The 22,844-nt window shown below is 42.5% G+C and overlaps 1 protein-coding gene across 1 annotated transcript in view; it reads right to left on the minus strand.

Moving 5' to 3' along the window:
• FRAS1 (Fraser extracellular matrix complex subunit 1) overlaps positions 1–22,844 on the minus strand; it is a 158,060-nt gene that overhangs the window by 85,406 nt on the left and 49,810 nt on the right. The window contains exons 3-13 of the mRNA XM_061356486.1: positions 18,943–19,050; positions 16,749–16,841; positions 14,433–14,592; positions 13,745–13,878; positions 9,983–10,066; positions 9,243–9,344; positions 8,946–9,137; positions 5,289–5,378; positions 3,468–3,615; positions 996–1,139; positions 425–559 (exon numbers count right to left, since the gene is read on the minus strand). Coding sequence (XP_061212470.1) covers positions 425–559; positions 996–1,139; positions 3,468–3,615; positions 5,289–5,378; positions 8,946–9,137; positions 9,243–9,344; positions 9,983–10,066; positions 13,745–13,878; positions 14,433–14,592; positions 16,749–16,841; positions 18,943–19,050 — 1,390 coding nt within the window. The remainder of the gene's footprint in view (positions 1–424; positions 560–995; positions 1,140–3,467; positions 3,616–5,288; positions 5,379–8,945; positions 9,138–9,242; positions 9,345–9,982; positions 10,067–13,744; positions 13,879–14,432; positions 14,593–16,748; positions 16,842–18,942; positions 19,051–22,844) is intronic.

Here is a 22,844-nt window from a genome sequence, read left to right on the forward strand (position 1 = left end):
AAAGAAAACCCCCACGGATGAGATTGCCTGGCATGGCTCAGAGGGTTATTTCCTTAGTAAAATTAGTGCATGCAGCTTGCTCTGTACCTTTAACACCACCAAAATCCACAGTCACATTTCCAAAAGAGAATTCTGAATTGAAAGATGACAGTGGTAAAAACTGGCATTGTTCAAAAGCAGAGAGTTTTAGACCAACAGCACTGATCCACTGAGGAATTTCAATGAGTATTTTCCCAACCAGTAATCAATTTTAAACAGCATGATGTAGCTCCTCTGTTCACTCCTTCCTTTACTCTAGGGTGAACATTAACACCTATGTCAACAGCAGATCCCTGAGCAGAAAGTATATCTAAAAGCCTGGGTATAGCTTTTGTCTGCTATTTTGCTATCAGAAAGCATTGCAGTCTTTTTTGCTTGGAGTTACCTGTGCAGAGGAGCTGATCCTGAAAGTATCCCTTTCCACATGAGGTCACACACTGCCTGTTCTTCATGAGCAGGGGTGCCTGGCACGAGGAGCACTCAAATGCATTGGTACAGGCTGAGCATGTTTCATTGCAGGCTTCCAAGAGAAAGAAGAAAGATCATAGAATCATAAATCATATAATGGTTTGGGTGGGAAGGGACACTAAAGCTCATCTACTTCCAACCACACTGCTACAGACAGGGATACACTGGACCAGGTTGCTCAAAGCCCCATCGAAGCAGCCTGGCCTTGAACACAGCCCAAACATCTTGATGCAACAAGACTCCCCTGCTCTAATAAAAGGAAACAATTTTGCCCCATTTTGGCAAACAAGTTTGAGAATTTGCCCTTTTCTGGGGCTCCCACCTGAAACCTCAAGGCCACAGTTACTATTCAGTATGTGCCTGAATGCTTTTCCAAACAAAGCCTGGCATTCTTTTTATAAAAAGCCTGTGGGATTCTACAAACAAAAGCACAGCACGCAACAGAGAAGAGAGTCATCTGACAGGATATAAGCCCTTGCAGAAATTACCTAAGCAAGCATCCCCATCCTGGTAGAAGCCCAATTCACAAATCTCCACACAGCGCCCATTCTGCAGCTTCTTCCTTGGGTCACGACAGGCATTACAGTGATCAAAGGACTGAGAGCAGGTCAAGCAGTCTGGGTGGCACTCAACTGGCACAAAGGAAAGATACAATGATAAAAACCACCAGCAATGTTTTCAGTCAGGAAGGCACAAAACAATACATAATCCAAAATCAAACTGAAATTCATTACTTATTTTTATTAGCAATTCAAGTTGTGTTAGCTTTTGAGTAGGTTTTTTTAACCATGACTGCATAAAGTGGGCTGTTATATCGCTGTATTCCAGCATGGGAGAAGTTACACACAGCTCAAATTTTCTTGGCTATTGATAAACAGGATATTCATTGTCCACATGGTTTCTCAGCAGTAAAAATCATAAGTCATCAGGAATTAATGGTCTGAAACAACCTGAGTTAGAGTTTCCTTCAGTCAAACCCTGCAATAAGTCAAGACTATGTCCATGCCAGGTCAGAGTACAGGTGACAGACCACTCCCCCTCCAAAAAGAGGCTTTGTGTCACAGCACCATAGCAAACATTTCATGGCCGCAGGCACCACCTTCTCAAATGACACAGCTGCTGTTTGCAGAGGCCAAGGAAGGACTTCCTTTGCTTTACTACTGAGCTACTTCAGCTTCCTGGAAGAAAAGCTGTCTGTTCCTTTCCAGCAAGTCAGCAAAAAAAGATCACAATGCTGAGAACTCCTTCAATTACACTAAATAACTTGTATGTTTTCAGGGAGGTACCTAAGGGAAGAATTTGGAATCGAAAGCTGCAGAAGACATACAGTTGAAGATAACAATGAATCCACAGTGGTAAACAGGAGGACTATAGGAGACTCTGTCTCTATTAATTTCTTCCCAATGACTTTCCAAATGTATGTACAGCCCCATCCTTCCAGTCTGACAATGAACTGACTACTTGGAAAGGTACAGAATGGGCAATTTTTCTCTAGATACAAGAAAAAAATCCCTCTGCTTCAACCCAAATGTTCTCAGTGAGAGGGCATATTTGCTGGTTTTAACATAAATACAACTGTGCTCAGGGCTATATGCTTTACACTGCCTGAGAATGAATGGGTTCTCTCTGTCTGCTTCCCCCAGCACATCTGTGAGAAGCAGCAATAAATTTTTAGTGGCTTTAATGAAGCAGATGCATTAGGGACTGATGCTCTGGGCTCAAAGACTGAACTGCTGCAGGCTGGATTTTGCATTTGTTTCTTATCCCCTGTGATGCAAACCAGAAAAAGAGCAGAAAACAGCAGGCTTCAGTAAATGAAATTTCCATTTACCTTTTAGGACACAAAAGTGCAAGTTTGGCTCTGTCTGTCCAACACCACGATTTCAAAGACCGTATTTTCCAAAATGCGACCATTATGGAAGCTAAACTAAGAGGCCAGGTTTTCAAAGGTAATCAGTATGCAGTGGCACTTCTTGATAAGAAGAACAGAGGGGTGCTGAGAGCACTTTATAATCTGTCCCCTCCTTAGGAGCCTGTGCAGATGCTGTTCCCTTTCGTAAATCCACGACAATTTTATCTGAACCAGCCAAACTCCATTTTCCTCACTTTTCAATTTGTAGTGCTTTGCATTTGTATTAGCATGCAGTAAATAACAAGCTTTAAAGCCTTAATATGGCAGATGTGCTAAGGCACTCCTGCCAATGAAAGCATAATTAAACTGTGAAGCTATTTTCTTTTTACCAAGATAAAACATTAACCAGAGCACTCTGATAAAACCAAAGTTACATAAATGCAACAAGAAGAGTCCTCAACGTGTTACGGTAGCAAATCATACCTAAAGCCTACCAACTATGAAATATAAGTCAAGGAGAATGACAAAATCCTTGAGAAAAATTAATTTACATGCAAAATTAACATAAGGCTATCCTAATCTTTCCAAACAATTTTTAATTGGCAGCTATTCAGATTCGGTATTGGTATATTCAGATTTGGCAGCTATTCAATTTGTGGCATAAATATGGAAGTGGGCTTGTTACTTCCACTCCCAAGAATCAGGAGCCCATAAACTCTAAAACCCATGTTATGATTCAGAAAGGAGCAGTTCCCTGCTTTGTAAAACTCATGGTGAAGACAAAAGAAAAAGACTAAACACACAAGGAGAAACTCCTTTGTCAAAAGAAAGCCGTCACCTATACCAGGGGAAATCAGTGGGAGCTTTTGGATGGAGCCTGAACCTTGCTAAGAACCCTAATGATACGGACCTATGAACTTTAATGATATGAACCCTAGATATGGAAACCAGTTAATTAGCAAGTGAAAACTGAAGACAAGTTACAATTCAACGCAGGTCCTGGGGAAGTGAAGACCACAGGGATGCCAGAACAATCCCCATGCCAGAGGTGTATGTAACACACACTAACATGAGTGACAGTGAGGAATGGCTGACCCTGGGTTTGTACCTGGCTTGCAGTGCAGGCAGCAGTCATCCTTCACCTCAACAGCTAGGCTGCCAGGGGGGCAGGGTGGGCAGGAATGCTGGAAGCAGGTCACCTCTGCATTCCGACATTCACATTCTCTGCACGGACCTTCTGCCCATTTCTCTCCATTCTGCATAAGAAACGCACAACAGTCAGCATCAACAGGGAAGAAAAGCCTTTGCACAAAGTGTTTGTATATGTATGGAACTCCCTGGGTGAACTGCTAGGCTACCAGTAGTAAATTAAACTTTTCTGGGGCTGTTTCAGCACTGAGGCCTGCCAACATAGGACTGTGCTTCTGTGCTGTTAACTCTCCTGACCTCTTTGCCTTTCCAGAGTAAGGCAGGCCACAAAGTGCCTGCTGAGGAGTCCCTGGCCTGTGAAAACATGAACACATTCAATCTCAGCACCCCGCCTAAAGCATGGTGTTTTTCAGCTAGCACTATGTCCTTTCTTCTTCTTCACCTCCCTTGTCACAGGATCACAGACTGGTTTGGATTGGAAGGGACCTTAAAGCTCATCCACTTCCAATCCCCTGCCATGGGCAGAGACACCTTCCACTAGACCAGGTTGCTCCAAGCCCCGTCCAGCCTGGCCTTGAACCCTGCCAGGGATGGAGCAGCCACAGCTTCTCTGGGCAACCTGTTCCAGGGCCTCAGGACCCTCACAGCAAAGAACTTCTTCGTAATGCCTAATATAAATCTCCCCTGAGTCAGTTTAAAGCCATTACCCTTTCTAATGTCTCTGTATCAGAGGTGCTCCAGCCCTTGGAGTATCTTCATGGCCTCCTCTGGACTCACCCTTTCTAACCCTTAAAGCATTTTATTTTCTCTCCTCCTCCCTTCTGTTGCCCTGTTTTCTACCACTGAGGACTTGCTCACATATCACAGAGATGAAGAGGTATCACCAGCTTGCTTCAAAACTACTCATTGCACTTAACGTGTCTACTTTTACTATTTGTTGGAGAGAAGAGGCCTTCCACGCCCTGTTCTCTCCTGTGATGTGCATCCCCGGGTTTGCTCAGAGGCCAACAAAGTTCAGTGGCTGAGGCTCTGCTGGCACCACATGAAGAAGTCAAAAGGCAGAAAAGGAACAGCAAACGTTTTTAAATGTCCATGAGGCTTTTGTGCCAGTTCCTCTCTTGAAAGGGATAAAGCACGAACTGGAATAAACACCTTAATATGTTTTACCTCACTTGGGTCAGAGAAAGATATCTGAGGAAAGGGAAGTATTAGCTTTAAAAAGCAAGTATTAAACTTCCCATTATCTCACATGTGTTGGCAAACAGCAGCTATGAGCTCCAGCCTTCACCTGTCCAAGCAATGAAAAGACCATTCCTAGTACATTTAAACCAAGATAATTAATGTTTCCTTTGTGTTTAACTATAAAATGAAAGTTCTTTGACAGTATTAATAAAGTACTGGACTTCACTTGCAGTAAAAATTACAATCACTGGGATACACAGCAGAAAGCTATGCATTGCCCCAGCTCTGTAGCCTCTACTTTATAGGATTAAAGTCAGGTGTCTTTAACTCCACGAGATGTGCAAGAAACCTGTGAGTACATATATTAAATATTAAAGGGAAATGATTGATTATACTGCACAAAGGAAATCAAGGTAAATTTAAACTCTGCAGCAGACACACACATTGTAAACAAGCATTTTCTGTAAATTGTAAAAGTAGTCTGCAGACAGTACTAATGAATTGTTTTTCTGCTATACTTGCAAATACTACCCTTCTCAGAACTGAAAAGGGAGAGCAAAACTCACTACTACATGCTCTAAAGTACCAGGATACTCACAGCTTTGGTATGTTCTTTGTAAACACAGTAACTATTATTTGAAATACATTCAGGACAGCACTTCCCATCTAAGTGAATTAATTCTTCACCCTGTAAAGAGAAAGGTTACAGCAATTCAAATGGAATCCACATTGCCAAAAACACTGTGGAATGCAGAGGCAGAGCAGCTCTTGCTCTGGAATGCAATCTTCAATATCTAATTTTGCCTTATCTTCTCTCCATCCTACTTCATCTCTGCAGGTACAGTTTGAAAAATGGGCCTGGTGAATACTTGCTCAACAAACCTCAGGAAAAGCCAGAGAATTCAGTGATAAGGCCATTACTTCATCCCTAAATTCTACAGAGAAGATCACCCTTTTCCTGTGGATCACTAGGATTTCACTGGACCGCTGTCAAGATTTCAACGCACAGAAGCTTACCTCTGTTTCGAATGGTCTACTTTTTGTCCCCAAGAGAATTATTAAGCACATGCTCTATTTATCCCAGATGGAATAAGGCTGTTCTTGGTTATAACTGTACAGCTCCACAGAAACCACTTAGCTAACTTCACTTGGAAGATAAGAATTTAGCAGCAGGAGGAGGGAATGAAGTGCCCTAATTCATCACGACTTTTTGTGTCCAAGTGTAAGCTGAGTATTTAGAAAAGAGGGACAATGTCCTAGAGAACAAGGACACAGCTTGAAAGAAAAAGCTTCAGTTTCCTCAGGAGCTCTTCTAGACCAGATTCTCAAACACTGTTAACACAGGCAAGATAATACATACTCAACAGAAACTGCACAGATGTTGGTGGCACACTCACCAGTTTTTGTCTGTGAATTACTTTAGGCATAGGTAAGGCAATAACAGCACCATCCACCATTAGTTTTATCAAGGTAGAACAACTAAGCCAGGCCACACTCTGGCAACCCTCCTACATTTCTGAGCATGGTTAAGAGAGGAGAAACCATGCGGTTCTTAGTCACTGAGGACCACACACAGCCTATATCTCTGCTGGTTGGATGCATTTAGCTCTTCAATCATTACTTCAAAATACTATTGGCAGTGGTTGGATCTTGTGTTACTACTATGTACTGTTAACTCTGCCATCCCCAACCCTGCCCACTTTCCCACCCGCATACATAAACACACTACAGAAAACCTGAGAACCAGGATTGTTCATTATATTCCAGGCTGAGAACATCGAAAGGCACTGATGGGCTGGTAGACAGAAGAGAGGAAAGAAGATGTTCTGTGCAACCTCCTTCAAACACATACACACCTCAAACACATCTATAAGCATTACCCATAACTCTCAACTAGCTCCATTTCTTTCAAATACCAGAAACACATTTGCAGCTCGTTGGCTGTCTGGTAGTCACACAGCACCCTCCCAGAGCTGGCAGGCTGGCAGCAGAAGTATTTCATCACCAGCCTACTCAGGTAGGCTGCAGCATCGCCTGCTAGCACCCATAACCCATCTTTCTCTGAACATCCTCAAGGGTGTGCTTACTCAGCTGGGGTGCTGGCAAGTGCTCCAGCAGGATTCTTTGATGCTCTGACAGTTTGAGTGGATTTGGTTGAGCGCATCCACTTCAAGATCCAGGGCTAACCCAGCCTGACACATTACTCGTACTCCCAGCTCATCAGTAACCTGCTGAAAATGGCTTTTTGAAGATTAGTCAGAATCACCACAGACACTTTCATTTGGCAGCTGCTGCACAGGTTTGTTTGAAAGGGTTTAGAAGCTAAACCTCTACACTCAAGTAATGCTGCTCTACTATGTCAAGCTGTCTAGGATTTGCAGTTCATATTTGTGGCCTCATTACACTTTAAATAGGATGATGTGACCAGAAAATTAAGAGTGCCTTAATGAAGGGATGAATCCAAATGCTCCTAGCTTCACATCAGCTCTGATTTATTTATGAGGGTAAAACTCAGACCTACAACTCAAAAAGGAAAAAGCGAAGGAAAAAGGAAATATTTAATTTGCTTTTTGAGTAAATATTTTCTTGTAATTAATTAATTAATGTGCCCCTTGCATTACTGAGGTGAACTATGATTGGTGATGACTTGAAGAAGCAAGAGAAACCATGCAGAATAATAAATCTTTGGGAAAATATCTCTCCGGTGGGACCGTAACTCTTGTCTACAACAAAGGACACTGTCTTCCTCCTTCTTCCTCTGTTTCATTCAATTCAAAATTGCAGCAGTTCATTCTCTGACAAATAATATCATCTTTTTAGATGTTCAGGCTTTAAATGGGTGGTTTCCTTTGAGAATCTAGTTTGAAAAATTGCTGCACACCTCTCAACCCCACCTCCCCCCCCAATTTTGAACCCTACATGTTAACATATCCAGCTATTCTTCCGTAAAATATCCCTGACTTTCCTGAATAATGGATTCTTTGTCCATACCTAAGATATAAGCATGAATATTAAGTAATTCTCCCTACTGAGCCATGACAGCATGCCATCATCATTAGTGTAAATGATCCAATTTACAGCCATAAGCATGCAGGAAGCTGAGTGAAACAGATGCAAGTGCGCAAGATTTTATGACAGTAACAGCTTTCCACCCAGCAAAATCTCCCCAAGCAGTTTAAGGTCAGATGATTGTCAGCAGTACTACACCAGTGGCAAGAGTTTGGGTCCCACACTCGGTGCGTTTTTGCTATTTAAAGGCACATTCTCAGATGTAGAAGGACACACTTTTATTCCTAGATACATTTTCTCTGTGTGATCATCATCTGGATGACCCCAATGTGTGGACTCTCACTTTTCTGAATGCTCATTAATACAATCTAGTCCAGTGAATCCACTATGTCCAGATTTTGGCTGGACTTCAGACACAACACAAGGGTGTTGCTACTCAAGATTTAACATACAGGCAGGGTCACCAGCAAAGCATTAGACACCGAGAGGGAAAACTCAGGAGGCTACAATTCCTTCCCTTCTCTTCACTGACACTGTGGAGTAATAGGTGTAAAGCAGGTATTAGCCTACCAATTAAAACAGATGCAGTGACAAACAACACAATTCTTATTCCACTGCTAAAAGGCAATTCACAACATATTTATGTGTCTGTGCGAAGCATTCAACCCTATCTAATGCATTTTGCACATCCACTTTAGAGCAAATATAACCTAACCTGAGGGAGGCTGTGGGTGGTTAGTTTTGGACTAAACAGCACTGGGAATAGAATAGCTTTGCTTCCATGCCAAGAATGGTATGGAAAAAATGGAGGAAAGTGGAACACTGACTTCCATACCAAGACACCTTACTGAAGCCCACTGCAGCATACAGAACGGAATAAAAAGGAACATTTCTTGAGCTTTTAACTATCTCTGACCGCTGTTTCTCCCCATGTTCAGCTCCTGGTAAAGCCAGTGGTCACTGAAACTTCTGGGTGTCTGACCCTCCATTACAGCAGGCAGGCAACAGTGGAGGAAGGAATCCAAGTTAAATTAGTCACTGATTTACACTGGCTTGCTTCACAACACAAGCCCGCTATGAAGTCAGACTTGCAGAGAAAACACAAAGTCTCCTCTCCTTTCCTAATAACCATTTTCAAGGTAAATTGCACTAAACAAGCCCCAAAATGTCACTTGAGAAAAAAGAAAAGAGGACAATAATCACAAGACTTGAGAGATCCATCTTGAAACTAGAAAGCCTTTCTTACCTTGGCACACTCCACTTTGGCGCACTCAGATACCTGGCAAGTGACTTGCCCTTCATCACACACGCAGAAGTCGCAGTGAGTACTATTCCACATCTCACCATGGTACCTGGGAGTGTCCTCATACAAGCAGTTTCCCCTGGAAGGCACACACTCCTCACAGCACTTCCCAGGATGCTGCACCTTGTCTTCCCCCTACAAAACATCACAGCAAGCATTGAGCAGGACTGCCTGAACGTGTTGGCACAGGCACAGTGATATGTGCCAGCAGGGTATCAGATGTGAATGATTTTTAACTACCTTCTCACAGGTAACAGAGTCACAGGTCTTGCTCAGACATCTCACTTCCCCCCTGTGACAAGCACATGCAGTGCAGGCATTTTTTTTCCACTGTTCACCATGCTGTTCAAAAAGAACACATATAAGAGTGTTAAACACTCTTTTTAAATCATAGATTCATACCCAAATTCTTTCCAAAATCCATGCTACTTGTGGAATATGATGGCTCCTTCTGCATGTCTGTATCAGATAATAAACTCTTCTTAAATGCTTATCTCTACATGATCAGCAAATAGGAAGAGGTAGATGTCACTGTGGTGTGTATTTCTCATCCACTTCAAGCTACTGACATTGGTGAGGCCTATTAAATCCTAATAATTACTATTATTAGCAAAAGATAATTACTAACAGAGTATCCCATAAACATAATCATTAAATAATGCATTAAATTAATTCCAGATGATACATTGAAAGCTATAAACACTTTGATCTTCACCAGTGCTTTCTGCTTTCCTCCTTCAAAAAAGTGTGAAAAGAAAGTGCCTAATCTGCTTCACCTTGCAAACTTCCTTTCTGCTTGCCAGCAAATTTTTATCTAGTCCTAATTTCTTTCAACTCTTCTGGCTTCCCAGGAAATAAAAAAGCAACGGTTGTACTAAGCTATCAGTGCTGGCAGAAAGTCAGACGCTGGGGAGAAGGGGAAGAGAGATGTGCCAGAACTTGTCAACAGCTGCCTTTTGCTGTGGTTTGTCAAAGGTTACCTGGTACACTTTTCCTGACACCAAGCAGGGCTTTGGAAGACATTCCGGGCAGCATTTTCCATGAGGTGTAACCATAACTTCATCCTAAACAGAAAGAAGGAGAGATAAGTAAAGTAAGAGCATGAACAGTTAACACGGGGCTCGGCATCACTGCCTGGAATTTCAGGCGTGTGGTCTGTCTGTGATAATCCACAGTCACTCAAGGTTTCATTTTTGCTCCAGTATCTGGGGCAGTCTTCAGAGCATGAGATCAGTGTAGAAAACTAAAGACATTTCCTTCATCTCATTTTCTGGGCCTCTTTGGATGGCAACTGAGGTCCAAATACACAGATAGGTATACAGATGCAGATAAAGACGCACACACAAGATAAAGTACTTATATTCAGGTATGCAGATATACAGAGGGGGAAAAAGTCTATATAAGGCTATGTAGAGAAGCATACTAAAGCATGAGAGGGAAGAGATTTATTTTCCTGGTACTGCCCCATTTTGAGGCTTTGAATGTGTGATTTACACTCAGGCTTTTACACTGTTTTAGTTAAATACATACAGCACAACTGTCTGTACAGGTGACAAATTATGTTTAAAACTGCATTATCCTAATCTAAACTTTTCCATAACTGGTTTAAATCACACTGGAATAAGATGGCACTTCATATCAATATAACAGCTCCTGCACGCCTCAACTCTACTCATCCAAAAGGTGTCTGCAATTCCCCTGCTACAATTCAATGTACATCCAATGACTTGGAATACTTCTGTTCACCAGCACCTGTGTGCAAACACATCAGGATGACCACATCAGAAGACTTGCTTGTGGGCTGGTAGTGTAGAAATGCCAAGCACTATTATTTGCTTTCAAAGAAAGAATGGAAGACTTTATATAAAAGTTACCAAAGATAACTTTTAAGCAGACCTAAAAGAACTCTTTCATAGATTTTGGTGGAATATACGGTGCGACATTTAGGTGCACTCCTGCATGCAACAAGCATTTTTGAAGTTCCTCTCCCTCAGCACCCAGGAAGGGCACAGTTACCTGAAAGATGGAAGATGAGTTTAATACTGCGATAATTTATGTATTGGCTTTTGACAGAGAGTGAAGAACAAAAAAAGCAACAGAGATATAAGTACAAGAAAGAAAATGTTAGGTATGATTGAGAACACATCCTGCTAATGTCCCTTCCACAGGGCACCTGAGTAGGCAATACCTTGAACACCATCAAAATCGGCTTTCTTCTGCATGAACTTGGATGCTCTCAGCAGGTTATTCTCAGATACATCACAGCACCAACACAGTTGTTTCTGTTTCCACAAATTAAATCCTAATGATTAGCTGATTAAACATTAGTGCAATCAGTCAGCAGGTAATAGCAGTCCATTTGGAGTGGGAAAGAGGGAAATCTAATGCAAGCATAAATTTGTTTTAATGCACAGTACTTAGTAAATCTAATTGAATATCTCAGGACAAAGCAAAACACAATTAGCATGCACAGAAACAGGTGTGTTAATGGCACAAACATCTGTGCCAGTAGTAGAAAGCTGCATAAGCATCAATAGGGAAAAAAAAGTTTATGAGTACTGCTTTTGGCTTTCTCAGTGCTACAGGGAAGTGTGCATGCATTTCAAGGGAGCTTCTGCAATCATCAATGGAGCGTGGTAGTAGATTAAAAAACAGCTGGAAAACGGCACCCCCTAAAACATCAAGTCAAGGTCAGAAAGAAGGATTTCCAGAGAGCCAGTTCCTGCATTTCCTTGGCACAGCATGCGGTTGTAAAAGATTACACCAAGGTGCCCAAGACAACTGGTACAATGGGCCCAATGAAAAGAAATCCAAAAAAGCAGAGTCATGCCCTTAAGCATTTGCAATATAATAACAAGAAATAAAAAAATGAGTCACTTGTATAGAGTGTGAAGTACTGTGTATAATCTTGTGGTATTTTGTTTGGGCTGATCATTGCATAAGTGCCAAGAACTCATCATATGGCCACAGCAAAAACACTGGAGACAGAAATGTCCCAATTCTCTCACCTGGACTAAAACCGTGAATCACTGCTTGAGCTTGCCTGACTTATCTGGCTGGTTTGGTCTATTTCTAAACATAAGCACACATAAGGAATAGTGCTATTTCAGCTGAAGTCGTTTTGTATTTCTGAACTTGTGAAGTCAAAAGAGGAATTTCATCTGCATTTGATTGCTTTCAACTGTATTTCTAGAGTTCCTAGTTAAAAAAAACCAAAACACACAAACAAACCAAATTTTCGGCTGCAAACCAAACACTGAAATTTGTGAAGATAAAACCCCACCAAAAACCTTGTTTTCATTACTTCCCTCTTAGAAATAAAAAAAAATTCTGATCAACCCTACTTTTTTTTTTTTTAGTATAAAACATAAAAGCAGTTTCTTTAGACAGTATTGTGTTTAATTAGCCAGCAATGATGAGAGTAAACAATGAGAGTAAAATGGTGAATAAAGAAGATAGTAGAGAAGAGACAGTCAGCATAGAATCATAGAATTGTTAGGGTTGGAAAGGACCTTAAGATCATCTAGTTCCAACCCCCCTGCCATGGGCAGAGACACCTCACACTAAACCATCTCACCCAAGGCTCTATACAACCTGGCCTTGAATACAGCCATGGATGGAGCATTCACAGCTCCCTTGGGCAACCCATTCCAGTGCCTCACCACCCTAATAGCAAAGAACTTCTTCCTTATATCCAATCTAAACTTCCCCTGTTTAAGTTTTAACCCATTACCCCTTGTCCTATCACTACAGTCCCTAATGAAGAGCCCATCCTCAGCATCCCTATAGGTCCCCTTCAGATACTGGAAGGCTGCTATGAGGTCTCCACACAGACTTCTCCAGGCTGAACAGCCTCAACTCTCTCAGCCTATCTTCATATGGGAGGTGCTCTATCCCCGATCATTCTCGTGGCCCTCCTCTGGACTTGTTCCAACAGTTCCATGTCCTTTTTATGCTGGGGACACCAGAACTGCACACAATACTCCAAGTGAGGTCCCACGAGAGCAGAGTAGAGGGGCAGGATCACCTCCTTCGACCTGCTGGTCATGCTCCTTTTGATGCAGCCCAGGATACTGTTGGCTTTCTGGACTGCAAGCACACACTGCAGCCAGCTCATGTTCATTTTCTCATCGACCAACACCCCCAAGTCCTTTTCCACAGGGCTGCTCTGAATCTCTTCTCTGCCCTGTAGCTGTGCCTGGGATTGTTCTGACCCAGGTGTAGGACCTTGCACTTGGCATGGTTAAACTCCATGAGGTTGGCATCAGCCCACCTCACAAGCGTGTCAAGGTCCCTCTGGATTGCATTCCTTCCCTCCAGCGTATCAACTGAACCACACAGCTTGGTGTGTCATCAGCAAACCTGCTGAGGGTGCACTCAATCCCACTGTCCATGTCAGCGACAAAGATGTTGAACAAGCTCGGTCCCAACACTGGTCCCTGAGGGACACCACTCGTTACTGGTCTCCAGCTGGACAATGAGCCATTGACCACAACTCTGTGTGTGGCCATCCAGCCAGTTCTTTATTCACTGAGGGGTCCACCTATCAAATGCTAAGTATATTGATAGGCTTAACTGTCACTCCACATCATTTCCACACATCAAAGCTCCCTTTTCCCAATCACCTGCTCGTCACACAGAAGATTTGCCTGCTAATTTGTACATCTGCATGAGAAATGGCCCTGGCCAAGAGAAAGAGCACAGTAATGTTTAAGGTCCCCAGCAGGCTGATGGGTCCTGACCTTACTGCACAGTAGAGCCTGGCAGGAAGCTGTAAAGCACCGAGTCACGCCGTCCCTGCAGACACATTTGGAGCACCGACCCAGGTGCCAGTCCTCCCCGTCCTGGAACAAGTGTCCATCAAAGGAGCAAGGCTCTATGAGACAGGAAAACAAAATGTAATTTTCTTTTCCAATGCCCTTTAACCCCTTTTTGTCATCCATAACCAAGACACTTATTTTGTGCATCTCAGAATTCAAAACTCCAGTTTATCAAAGCAGGTAATGACAGTAACAGTTCCACCAGTTTGCAAGGGCTGTAGCTGTGGGAGCTAAGAGCTCTGGATGAACTTCTCCCACTGGGCTTCTATAAGAAAAGATATCCAACAGCTCAGGCATTTTTGAAACTTGCAGTCCAAGTCCCTCAGTACACATGAAATATCCGCATCTTTTTTTCCAGATTTTAATCTCCAAAATAAGGATTTATTAGACACATCTGCTCACTACTTAAAGTTTACCCCTTCCTTTGGCCTATGGATGAAGCTGTTAAAAATGCAAACATGTTAGCCGGACAGAAAGAGAATTAAGGGACACACTTGACACCAGCGTCCTCCCCACAGAACTGAACAAGACAAGAAAAGCTTTCCAGATTTGGGACTAAAAAGAGATTTCCAGTGGTCTACTTGGATCAATGAAGCCAGACAATACTCACCTCCACGTCCAACACATCTAGGACAGCAGGATCCCTGAGGAGTGTATTGCAGCTCCCCTTGTCCACACGTGAGGGTTTGGCAGGGTGGGGGAGTGCAGTTCACCTTCCCATGTGCACAGGAGCACCGGACACATCCAGAGCTGGCCCACTCCGTGCCATGCTGCAGTGCACAACATAACCAAAAGCACAGAAAACACCGCTTGAATCCAGCTGCCGATGAGACCTGTAAACAGATCTGCTCCCCTTCAAGCCCTACATTAGTACTACCTTTACTCTTTTGCAGGCCCTGCCAATCTTGGCACATTGTAGCCCTTACTCCTGGCTGCAACACTGGGACTAAAAGTAAGTTAAGACTGGCAAAGTAGTAAACCTGAAGATCAGCCTTATTTTCCTTCCTGTTGCAAAGTGTCATCCAGCAACATCAAGGATGCAAAACATCCAGGCTAATGGATACATCCCCTTTTCATTACAGCTTCTGCAGGGCAAACTCTACATTTATAGACATGTTTTCTTTAGAGAAATAGTCGACGTGGGCCATAATACACATCTCACCACAATGCCCACCCCACATACTTAGCACACTTCACTATGAGTAAAACCTCATTAGATTTGCTTACTCATTAATGCAGAAACAAGTATCTCTACCCTGAGGCCGAATGAGGAAAAACTGGCCTCAACAAGAAACATGTCAGAGCATTGCAACACTCCCCAACAAATAGAGGATGCTAATTTTCAGAAAACACGCAATACTGAATTAGGCAGGGAGTAAAAAGCTCTTGCCAGATAGAGAATATAGATTTTCTTCTATGGAGCTACTGCTTGGGGCCAGTGTTGCTAGCCAGATACTTACAGAATGATGGTCAAGTCATAAGGCATTACAGTGGCTTACTGACAAAACAAACCTTTCCTTGAAGAAATTGTGCCAACCATCAATACAAGACTTTGCACTAACAGAAAAGACCTGTTTAATGACCACCTCAGAGTGGAATTGGTGTGTTACAGATAAGCACAGGTACAAACATGTCTCTAATCCCCGTGGTGATACATACTTATTCACCTGACTTGTGCCCTAAGACCAGGCTTACAGCCAGATGAAAGACAAAAACTGCAGCAGGAGTACAACACAGCAAAATGCAGCAACAGCAGCAACAAGAAATATAATGTAATATACTACCTAAATATTATTATATTTATATAATATGAAGAAATATCAGAATATATATTATATATAGAAATATGAGAAGAGGATGAATGTAGGGACAGTAGTGACAGGACAAGGGGCAATGGGTTCAAACTTAAAATGGGAGATTTAGATTAGATATAAGGAAGAAATTCTTCCCTGTGAGGGAGGTGAGGCCTGGCACAGGTTGCCCAGAGAAGCTGTGGCTGTCCCACCCCTGGCAGTGTTACACATCAGGCTGGACAGGGCTTGGAGCAACCTGCTGCAGTGGAAGGTGTCCAAGGCCCATGGAAGGGGGTTGGAACTGGATGAGCTTACTGTCCTTTCTAACCCTGACCATTCTATGATTCTACGTGCTACCCCTACTATTCCAGTCTTTGTCTAGCTCCTAACAGATTCATACTGGTCATTCCTCATGCTGAAACAGAGGGTGACAACATCCATCTCAGGTGTAGAGCAGCAGGTCCAGATATTCAAACGTATCTGGGCATTTTAGCATATTTCTTCAGATTTGCACTTGACTTGCCTCTTGTCAAACAGAAAAGTCTGTAAGAGACCAGGCACAGAACTTGGGTTCATTGTTAAGACATTTTTCAACATTTACCTATTGTTTGCTGTGATTCATTAACTACTACCCATGAATCTTTATTTTTTTCTCATCTGTAGACACTTACTGTTTTGGCCTTTCAGAACCACTGGGTGAAACCACAACCTGCAACCTGCTTCTTGAATAATTCAGGATTACAAAATACAGAACCCAGGTCACACAACAGCAATCAATCTCTCCCAGCATAGATGGCTGATGAGAGAAAAGCCTTCTTTGTGGATAGCTAATATGTCAAGTTCACTGTGCTTTGCTCCCCTACTAACATTACTATGTTATCTCAACGATTCACAGAAACAGCAAAGTGCATGAATGAGTGGGAAACTTTCTCCCCTTAAGACAAGAGGACAGATTGCTCAGCAACACATGCCCTTTCTGCAAAGCCTGATGACCAAACTGTTACTATATTACATGATTTGATTGTGATAGAATATAAGCACATCACCTAAGTATCCTTCACCAACATGAACCAAACAGAGAGCTAAAAACTGGGGAGGATTGCCCCTGCCAAGGAACATAACCAAGCACTCACACTGTGGATCTGTCCTTCATGCTGGCAAAAGCCTTCAGCTCTGGAGGCACACTCGGGGCAGCACTTTTTGGAGGCTATTTGGAGCACTTCTCCCTAAGAAGAGACAAGAATCCAATAAGCACACATGGAACAGAGACTTCAACATGAAGGTAAAGACATGGGGCCTTACTGGACCTGGTGTTCTGTTTAGACAGTAAAAGTCTGAAGTGAAATATATAATATTGCTACACAAGATCCCTTTGTTGAGGTGTGTCATGCCAGTTTCCTTTATTTGATATTTTACCATCAAAAAAGATAATTTGTACCCCTAACAGTACAACTAGGAAATCTTCAGCTGTTCCTTCCAACCCAAACCACCCTGTAAGTTTCTGTGAAATGTCACAAGTTTTCTTTCTCTGTTGTCAAAAAGAAATAATTTGATTTTTCAAATAAAAAAAAAAAAAAGGTTTTCTTCAATACTGTGTTTTTTAAGAGGTGGGAAACAAAATGCAACATTTCATTTAACTTAAACCATTAAACCCTATTCAACTGTGATCCTGCTGGGAAGAAGCTGCTCTTGGTTGTTGGCTTGTTTTGGTTCACACAACAGAAATAATGTTGCAGATTTTCCACCCACTCAACTCATTCGGCATGCACAGCGGTAGGGTCTATATACAAATGTTTAGGATGCCAATGGGGATGCCTTTTGAAGAGCCTGCCTGGTTTTGTTTGTGCTTTCTTGCTGTAAACAAGATCAGCAATATTAGCATAACTCTCATAATAAGCAAACAAGAAATAAACCATGGAGAGGGACTGTGATTTCTGCCCTTGTTCATCAGGGGTTGCTTTGTGCCTTAACAATGACTGGATTTTTTTTTCTGCGTTCCTTAATGATCCTTTTGAACATTTAAATGGCCAGACCTTTACAGAACACTTAAACTCTTTTGTCTTGAAGATTACTTCCTGGGTTCAGGCCCCCATGTCAAGGAGTCACACAGATTCATTTCACACTATAAATCTATTTCCTTTTATAAGCTTTAAAGTTGACACCTTTTCATTTATTCAATTTTTTTAAGATTAACAACATCACTCATTACTGTTGTGCCGTGCCAGCACATTTTTATTTCTCTCTTCCTTAGCACAGAACTTCCTAATATTTCAGTCTGGCTTTAATCAATACACAGTGATAATAATGGAGGAGAAACAGTAAGAACCAAAATTATTTCCTCGTTAATGCTGTCATATTGGAAAACATTTTAACCTGCTTCATAAAGCCATATAATTATATCAGCAATGCCTCTTTAAAACACTAATTTTCATTGCCACCCATGCATGTTACCCCATTAATCCAGATGCTAACGCAAGACCAATTCCATGGCCAATTAGCTGTAGCCATTAATGAAGGCTCAGACAGAGAAAGATAAAACAGGAGACAACAAAAGCTCAAGGGCCATCACAAGACAGAAGAAACTGAAAGACAAACAAGCTCAGCTCTGTCATTGTTCATCAGGGTGGAAAGCGTCCACCTGCATGTTTGAGGAAGACCTAGATCTGTCTTCCAATGTAGGGTGACTGGAAGCTGGGGTCATGCTGAGAGGTCCAAGCCCATTCAGGGGCTTCCTTTGGGGACCAGACAGCCCTTGAAGCACAGGCAGCCTGCAAGCTGTTCCAACAGCAAGCTTCCGTCTGTAGCATGATGAAGGGGACAAAGGTTCACACACTGGGTTTTGCTCATGTGTTTCTTGCATACAAGCTTGCATCGGTGAGATGTGAAAGCTTACAGGAACTGTGCCTGACCCTGGGCAGTCACACACACCCTAAGAAGACGAATAGGATTTCACTGTTTCCTCTTGCTCCTCCCCCAAATCTGGCTGTGAATTCAAAGGGAGCTGTAGGGAGGCAGTTGAGCCCAGAAGGTTGACATGGCAGCTCATCTCTTGCCCCTTCTCCAGGAAAATACCTCACACTGAATCCTTTTTTTGTGTCCCTCTTAATACAAGAGGAGCTTTGCTTACACAGGGGCTGTCCAACTACCCAAACTGTTCCCACCACACCTTTACAGGTATCACAGTGTGGCAGACCCAAACACATTTTGACATACAACTATTCCAGGGGTTTCAAGCAGGGGAAGGCCTGGAACTCCAGAGTGACCTGACATTTCTCCCACCACCAGGACATTGGGTCAGCTGGCATTTGAACAGTTGCAGCTGCTTACCTTCTGAAAGTCACACTGGGGATGTTTGCAAAGGGTGGATTCACAGGTGACAATATTGCTGTGGCAACGGCACTCCTGGCAGGAATCTGGCTTCCAAATGGTGTTATTCTGCAAATAAACAGAAGTTTTAAAGGAGACCCATACAGCACAAGGCAAGTGCTATTTTACACAAGAGCAAATAGCTCAATATAGACAAACTGGAAGAGGAAAGTCTACACCAGGCCACCTTTCCCTCCTCCCACATGCTCCGCAGGCACAACTTGGAGCCTTTCGTTCAGTGAGTTCAAACACGTAGTTGAAATACAAGGCCATGATGCATGGCAAATTCTAGAATCCTAGACTGATATGGTTGGAAGAGACCTTAAAGCTCATCTAGTTCCAACCCCCTGCCATGGGCAGGGACACCTTCCACTAGACCAGGTTGCTCCAAGCCCCATCCAGCCTGGCTGTGAACACTTCCAGGGATGGGGCACTCCAAAGACAAGACAAGCATTAGGACATAACCTCCAACAACTTTAGGTGTTCAGAGCATCTCTGGGAAACTTTATAATCCAGTTTGGACTGTCCAAACTTCAGCTATGCCTATGAGCACAGCTTGTGTGGAGGCAGCTGAGGTAGCTTTGAGGCTAACCTGCTCCTGGGTAGCTGTGGTACCACTCAGCACCCCATGAGCTGATAGAGAACGCAGGTAGATCTTGACATGATTGAACCCAAATGAGCTGTTGAATGTAACACTGAAACTTGAGGAAGACAAAGTCCTAGTGTCAAAAACATAATACAAACTGTGCTTATTACATTAAGGCTATAAGATGGAAGCACAGGTCTAAAGAGCCTTAGACTGCAATTAGATTTAGTAAAAAATGCTGAGCGCATGGCCAGGTATAAACAGGCTCTACCTGGTGACATTAATTCCAACACATCATGAAGAGAACTCTGATCAAGCAGACAGTTCAACAGATTTGGGAATAGCTGTCACCACCACTTCATCAGTGTACCCAGCTTGAACACCCACAGCTAATTGGCTAAAGAGTTTTCACCACCCCAGCTTGACCCTCTTCCATTCCTTCCATGCTGAGGTCATGATCCCACGCAACCACCCTGCACTCATAAGGCAGCTCAGACCCTGACACTTGCCAGACTTCTCCTTCTTTCCCACCAGTTTCTCCAAGGGTTGAACAGCCACCTCGGACTCATCACTTTTGGTAGGATGCTTGGAAAACAAAGACTTCTTTCTCTTTACTCCTGAACACTGACTTCCAGTCATCCTGATACTAAAACAGCATCAGTAGCATCCCACAGAAGCAGCCAAGTCTGCCTGTCTTGCCTGCACTGAGTTCTTCCATAGTGTCACTTCACCCATGCCAAGCATCCTTTCTCCGGCAGTTTAAAAAAGCAACCAGTAACTATGTACTGAGGTATTCTGAATGATTCAATTGCCACGTTCATGTTTAATTAGCTGTTTTTAAAAGCCTCCAGTTAAATCCACGAAAAGAAAATGGGACAAGGAAGATCAGTTTCTTGTCTGAAAAACTCCTTCCCATTAGACAACCCCTGTGCGTACAGCAAGCTAAATTTATGCTACACAGTAGATTTTCCTGTGCAGTACAGACAGCTGCTATCCAAGCCATTAAGCCTCATTTTTAATGGATTTGAACAGAGACCAGACTTTGCTACTCATTTACATGATGCAGTGATTTACTCTGTTAAGTCAATTTACTCAGAGTGTAAAGTATGACTTAGGCAAATTAAGATATGAGAAGATGATTCACAGTTGACTACCAGGAACATATTAAGGGCTAACTACTAAAACTGTTAAGCATAATGATAAAGCACTGAAATGTGCCTTAAAAGCCCATTAGATTGCTTAATGAGAGCAAAAATATCTTGAAAAATCTGGCCATTTGCTCAGGAACTTATGCAGAAGCTGCTATTGGGTGCTGCGGCCTTGTGAGTTCATGTGACCTGCAAGCCAGCCAAGAAGTTCTACAAACCAGCATGTGCAACATGTGGAGAGTGATGGTCTTACAAGGCTTCACTTCACCTGCGTAACTGAAAGAGGGCACAGGTAGGGGCTCTCTCTTCATCCACCCATCCTGCATGCAGGGCTGACTGTAGAGGAAAAAGGGCTGGTTGCCTCCCCTGGGAAAGAGGGCTCTTTGTCAAAACCAAACAGCTTACCCTACAATGATAGATCAAGAGTGCAAACCTGCAAGGAATGGGATAACCAAAAACGCTGCTGACAATTCCTTGTGCCTCTTAGCTGCTTTAGAGAAGCATTTCATTCTTAATCAAACTGTGCTCTTCTCTTGTGGCAGAGTTCACACAAAAGGAACAAACAGTCTGGCAACACCAGAAATTCAGGGAGATTCTCTGTTAGTATAATGATGATGGCAACACTAACCCCAGTAACAGTATGAGATGGCATTAAGTGTACAGGTAAGATATCAAGACCAAGAGAGATGGTAATTTCTGCTCTGGTAATACAGCTGGTTCTCCTCTGGCTGCAGCTCTAGAAAGGAGATCCTGACTTCATCTGACTTACAGTATGATTTACAGACTGATTTACAGTACAGTTACAGAATAAATTTAGGTTAAGTTACATGTTTAGCTAATGATTTAACGCATTCTGCCCTCTTTAACAGAGCTTTATTATAGTCAGACTCACCCAAAAGACTCCTAAAATCATGGTAATACCCAGACCTCCAAACATCTTTCCACTATAAAGAATTATGTTTAATCTGCTTGATGGAACCATTTTAGGTATCTATTGATATATTTGATATATCTATTTGATACATCCTTTGCTTGCTTGTTCCTAGTTGGAAGAAAACCTCAAAGCAGGGGGTGGCAAAGGAGAGAATCAGTGCGAGAACCATGTCAGTGGTAAAAAGCAGCCTGGATTTTAAAACTGGCAGCTCGCTGCAGGATGAGGCTGCTGGCTCAGAAGACAGCCATTGGGTAAGCCTGAGTACATAGAGCAGATGGAGTGCCTCATCACTTGGCTCTCCTAAACCTTCACTTATGGCCTCTCTTCTTCATTAAAATAAAAACTATTTCCATGGTGGAATAACGGCCAAACGACTCACATGACAAGAGGTCAGCACAAAGCCACCCTTACTCACATTTTGAGACTTAAAATGCTCAAGTTTCTGATAAGAAAACCTTCTCTTTGCTCTTCTCCCTCCCTTATTTTCTATTACAGCTTAAGCTCAAACCAGCTTTTTCTAAATCCACGTGATAATAATCTACTTGGAACATCTGCATGCATCAGTGATTTCCATTTGCCAGGTATCAGATCAAAACTGACACATCTCCACAGAGGTTTTAAGAATTCATAATCCAGTTAATAGCCAGAAAACTGCTACCTGATTTTTTGGGTATGAGAGTCTTTCACGCAGCTCACAGGTCTTGGTGCTCAGCTCTTTTGACAGTTCAACATTAAGGTTAACATTCCTGACTATGGAGCAACAGACCTAAACTCAGACTGGAAAAATCTGCTAAATAATTAAGTTTACTGATTTCTCTACAGAAAAGTGAAGGGTTTATTCTCTGTAATGCTACCAAATTGAGCAAAATGCAACACTCTGGCTATGAGCCACAGAAAGTGCAAGGCTATTTAACACCTTTGAAATGGGAGGGAAAAGCAGCCCCTGTACTTCATACACATGATGGAAATCCATGAAAGAAAGTGGAATTTATTGCAATAATTACTAGTGGTAGTATCCCTGGACACTGATGCCATTACTATCACATCTCAAACCTATTTTAACACGTCCCCTGTTTACATGGAAGTGCATAGCTGACAGCTGCTAATACAGGAAAGCATAGAAAGATTTACTGGTACGTATTTAGAGCTCTTGTGACCTGGAGAACACAGACTATTGGTATTTTAATTATTCTTT

The sequence above is a fragment of the Neopsephotus bourkii genome, unplaced genomic scaffold (assembly GCF_033783945.1).
Source record: "Neopsephotus bourkii isolate Nb327-2 ecotype Australia unplaced genomic scaffold, CSIRO-AGI_Nbou_v1 NB_107, whole genome shotgun sequence".
NCBI classification, from domain to species: Eukaryota; Metazoa; Chordata; class Aves; order Psittaciformes; family Psittacidae; genus Neopsephotus; species Neopsephotus bourkii.